The sequence below is a fragment of the Crocodylus porosus genome, unplaced genomic scaffold (genome assembly GCF_001723895.1).
Source record: "Crocodylus porosus isolate Cpor-Errol unplaced genomic scaffold, CroPor_comp1, whole genome shotgun sequence".
Taxonomy (NCBI): domain Eukaryota; kingdom Metazoa; phylum Chordata; order Crocodylia; family Crocodylidae; genus Crocodylus; species Crocodylus porosus.
In genome coordinates, this window is record NW_017728910.1 from 29,737,953 (window position 1) to 29,742,927 (window position 4,975).

A 4,975-nucleotide genomic window follows, 5' to 3' on the forward strand; every position below is an offset into this window, starting at 1 on the left:
CCTCCCCCCACATAAATGCAAAGACCACAATTCCACAGATTCCCCTTATTCAACTTGCGATATAACTATTTACAAAATCAAACAGTACATTTTAAGCTAATAATTCTGTATTTACAGAAAAAAAGGCCGCTGCCCAAGGAGACATGCAGTTGGAGACCTCTAATCAGTGGTTCCAGCAAAGCCCTACACAGTTGGCATCTGGCCTGGCAACCTTGTCCTCTCATGCATCGCACTAACCCCTTGCCTACCAAGCCTCTCAACAAAACAAAACAAAACAAAAAAGATTCTTCATTTGAGTCAGTCCTGGGTCTACTGGCAGCTTTTTTTTTTTTTTTGTTTATTAATTTTGATTTCAAAGTGTTCATTAATTTTGGAGTCTTTTAAATAGGGTTGGTGGGTTGTTATTTTTGTGGGATTGTAAAATTCTTTTGTTTGTATTGGGTTTTAAACGTACCATTCGTTAAAATTTGATGTAAGCGTGCTGTGGCTGGACGTGTGATGGACTGCTGAGGAAGAGGGGGATAAGGAGCTTGTGGTCTGGTTTTCTGTAGATGGAGACACGATTGTTGGGGGGGTCGAGGATTCGTAGCCTGAACTGGCGGCGGGAGAAGGCTGGGACCCCTGGGAGGATGACTCATGGACCTGCAAAATAAATACGGACATAAATAGATAACAGAGTAGAAAAGGGGGTGAGGGGCAGATATAGAAAATAGGAATACAGACTTCTAATCCCCCACCCCCACCCTGCGAGCTCCCCCATCCCCCCTCCTCCCCACAGGGATCCTCTAGGCTGAATTCCCAACTTCGCCTCGGAAATGTTACGGACCGTTTTGCTGGGCCAAAGTCTGGGGACACATTGCATTGCTGGGAATGCAGGTTGCTGGGCGCATAGAAACGCGCGACTCGAGCTGTTTGCATAAACAACCTGCTTCCCAGGCTCCCGCAGGGCACTCCCATGTGAGCTGCACCCGGGCCTGGCACACAAAAGGGAGCGGATCTGCTGCAAGCCCCGAGCTGCCCCGCTCGCCGAGCCCGGCTCGCCGCGGCGAGAGCCCGGAGCCTGCTCCTCCATTGTGAGCCCGCACGTTCCGCTCGGGAGCACGCCTGCCCTTGAGCCAACTAAACAGCGCTTGTTTAAACCTTTCTGGAAGAAACCCAGCCCTGGCCAGGTTGCCCTTGTCTCTCCCAATTTTCTGGCCACTGAGCACTTCTCCCAAACGCTGCCTTACACCGCCACAGCCAGACGGAGAGCCAAACACAGGGCACTTCTTCTTCTTCTTCTTCTTCTTTTTTTTTTTTTTTTTGCAAGTCTCCCAGCCTTAGCTAGTTAAATAGCAGCGTTGTAAATCGCCAGGAAAGCGTCGGAGAGAAAGGCTGGGGAAGAGCACATAAAAGAATTCAACGTCCATTACCTTCATGTGTTTTCTGAGGGAGCTGGGGTGCGTGTAGGATTTATCGCACATTTTGCAGAGATACGGTTTGTCAGAAGTGTGCACATGCATATGCTTTTTACGGTCGCTGCTGTTTGCAAAGCGCCTGTCACAGCCCTCGAATTCACACTTAAATGGCTTTTCACCTAGTGCAGAAAAAAAGGGGGAGCCGATTAGAAAGCCGCATTGGCACCCTTCGGGTGGAAGAGGCAGGAAATCGCCCCCGCGGCGCGGAGCCGTGAGACGCCTGTAACTTCCCAACTCGCGATGCTGGCTCTCAGCACCCGGACCCACGCCCGGGCTTCACCTCCCCTCGCCGTCCCTTCCACGACCCCCTCCCCCGCCCCAGAAGAAGAGCTTTATTTTAATTTCCCAGCCCCTGGCATGTCCTGCTCATCACAATGCTCCAAGCGATACACGAGGCGCTACAGCGCTCAGACACAAGCCTCGGTGTCTAGGTTCCGCTCTTCTGACTCATTCTCGTGATATTTAGCCTGCCCAGCCCACATATTTTCATACAATATTGAAAATTATTCTGGCCGGGACCTGCTTTCCCCTTCATGCCTTCAAAGCTGCCGACATCGTTGAGAATAATGTAGGAAATCCCTGCCCGCTCCCTGGCAATGGCAAGATATGGAGAGCTGCAAAAGCAGGCAGCGAAGTCTATAGCTTTATATATCCTGCGATTTGGAAAAGTTTGTGCCCATCTCCAGGGCTCATTTTAATGCTACGATCAGAAAGGAACACCTTCGGCTCGTATTTTTTCAAATTACCCCTCGCAATTAAATATTAACCAACGCCGGATTTACAAAAGGGGATAGAAACTGGCTGCCTGGATATTTAGCCCAGTTTCTCATTGTGATACAGTCAAATCTGCCTGCGACCGATTAATTAAAACCTATAAATTTACCCAGGCAGGATGCTGCTATTTTTTTCTTTCACTCCCCTCCTCCTGCACAGTCGTTCTCCCTCTCTTTTCATTAACGTGAGGGGGGGCGGAATATTTCTTTTATTTCATTTTATTTTGCTTCCGAGCCGCTCTGGAAATTGTTTCCACTCCCTTTCCCCCCTGCTCCAAAGGCATCTCGCACAGCTCCCATCCACATTTGCAGAAAGCAAGTGCCCCTTGCCAATGCTTTCCCCTCCCATTTTTCCCCTGACTCCCAGCCAAGACTCTTTTGGGAAAGCTCAGCTCTGCTAGCTGCAGAAAGAAAGCTACAGAGAAGGGTACTGTACCTGTGTGAGTTCTTTTGTGTATTTTGAGGTTCTCTGATCTGGCAAACACTTTCCCACAGCCTGGGAACGGGCAAGGGAAGGGCTTTTCACCTGTGTGGACTCGGATGTGATTTACAAGTTTATATTTGGCCTTGAAAGGCTTCCCCTCTCGCGGACACTCTTCCCAGAAACAGATGTGATTGGACTGCTCGGGTCCTCCAACGTGCTCCACGGTGACATGAGTCACCAGCTCGTGCATCGTGCTGAAAGTTTTGTTGCAGGACTTTTTGGGGTTTGACAATTGCTCGGGCTCAATCCACTTACAGATGAGTTCCTGTTTGATGGGCTGCCTCATGTAGCGGAAGAAGGCCCCTGCCCCATGGTGGGCTGCCATGTTCATGTTCATGTGGCCATAGCCGTGCAGCTGGGTCGATGCATAGTGCTCGGATCGGGGGCTCGTGACCTGGCCGTACTGATCGGGTCTCCCGTACATGTCTCCGGAGAAGCCCAGGCGCATCTGCCCGTTCACCACGTTGGGAGACGCGTGGCTCGTGGCTTGCTCGTGCAGCCCCGGGAAAAGGATGTGTCCCGCGGCATCGGTGTGGCCGTGGGGTCCGGCGAAGCTGCCGGCGGCGGAGGCGAAGAGGCTGTGCTGGGCGCTGGCCGCGGCCGCCTCGCCGAAGCCCCGGTTGCGGAACAGAAAGTCCCGGGTGGAGTTGAAGGCTGCGCTGGAGTAGGAGCTGACATGGGTCGGGTGGTGGTGGTGCCCCAGCGCCGCCGCCGCGTAGCCGGGCGCCTGCGAGGTGAAGGCGGTCTGGCCGGCCGAGGCCAGCTCGTGGGTGCTGGGGTTAATTTTAAAGGCGCCCATGCCATCGGCGAAGGGGTTGATCCCCAGCCCCACTTCTCTGTCCGTCACATCGCCCGTGGAGTGGTGGCGAGACGATCCGAAGGTAGTGACTCCTATGGCGGGATACTGCGGTCCAGCATCCAGAAGCATCTTCCCACTCTCGGCGCAGCGACCAAAAGCACACAACACGGAGGAGAAGCAGCAGCCAGCAGCAGCAGCGGCGGCAAAAAAACCCTCTCTGGAAAGTCAGCGACAATCACCACCAAAGCGACCACATCAAAAACACCCCCCTCGGCATCGGCGCGCCGGAAAAAAAAGGGGGGAGGGGGGGAGAAGCAGAAGGAGGAGAGGGGGAAAGACCTCGCAGTTGCAAATAATAATAATAAAAAGTATTCACCACAAAAATCACTGTCTCTGCTCTGGCTTTGCCGGGGCTGCACGGGGAGGGGGTAGGGGGCTCGGCAGAAGCGGGTCGCGGATAACAATGCTGGAGAGAGATCAAGGCGCGCAGCAAAAACAAAAAACAAAACAAAACAAAAATAAACTTCCTTCAGTTCGCTTTGGGCTCTGGGAAGGCAGCGGAGTGGCCGAGAGATTTTTCTCTGCTCCTCGCCTTCCCGCACTCTCCCCGAGCTTTTTTTTTTTTTTTCCTCTTTTTTTTGGGGGGCCTTTTTTTTTTCGCTTTGCAAAAAAAGGCGCAAATCATGCACAATATTGTCTTTTGCGGTTTATCTTCCTGGGGAGAAACTTTCACCTCCTCAGCCGGGCGGTGAACGCGAGACTGATAGCGGCAATCATTCCTGCAGATAAATGAATTGAAAAGACGACACCGTCCCCCCCCTTGATGAATGGGAGAAAGGGGAGGAGCGACGTCAAGGCGGACGTGGGAGATCATTGGTGCCTGGCGGCTCCCCCCTTCCCTCGCGGCTCCCCCCTTCCTCGCCAACTAAGGGCGCGCAAAGCCTCCTCTCGCTCCTGATTGGCCCGCCCGGCTCATCAATCCCAGGTATTGTGCAGCGCGTTGACATCCCTTTTGACAAACAGGGCTTCCAGGAGTAGCAACTTTTTTTTTTTTATAAAGCCAAATTTTTTTTTTTGCACGAAAATATTTCAAACGCATCTTTTTGTGTGTGTGTGCGCGCGCGCGCTCCAAAACCCTGATCCATATTATTACTGGTATTTTTCCCCCCTCTCTTCACAATCATACTCTTAATGATGGTAATGATGATTGCCTGGAGATCAAGAATTTTTAACCACCCTGAGCAACTTTTTAGGGTGTGAAAAGGGAAGCCCTTTTGTGCCTGGCTTCTTTTGAAGTTGTGTTTTCTCCTTGTTTCAAACTGCAGCACTCCAGAGCATATGCCGATTGCGTTTGATTTTATCTTTAAACAACAAGCGTGATTTCTCGGGGTAACTGACTCTAGCCCTCGATCAGTTTTCTGAAATAAATCTTGTTTTCTGCACCCATCAAAACGCAGGTGGG

General features: G+C 51.8%; 1 protein-coding gene across 1 annotated transcript; it reads right to left on the reverse strand.

Moving 5' to 3' along the window:
• Nucleotides 1-6: 6 nt before the first annotated feature.
• ZIC1 (Zic family member 1) lies at nucleotides 7-4,313 on the reverse strand. Its single transcript, XM_019532950.1, has 3 exons — nucleotides 2,667-4,313; nucleotides 1,413-1,576; nucleotides 7-642 (listed from the first exon to the last, which is right to left on the reverse strand). Exons 1-3 carry the CDS (start codon nucleotides 3,640-3,642, stop codon nucleotides 445-447), a joined length of 1,338 nt encoding a protein of 445 aa, XP_019388495.1. The 5' UTR covers nucleotides 3,643-4,313; the 3' UTR covers nucleotides 7-444.
• Between the last annotated feature and the right edge of the window lie 662 nt (nucleotides 4,314-4,975).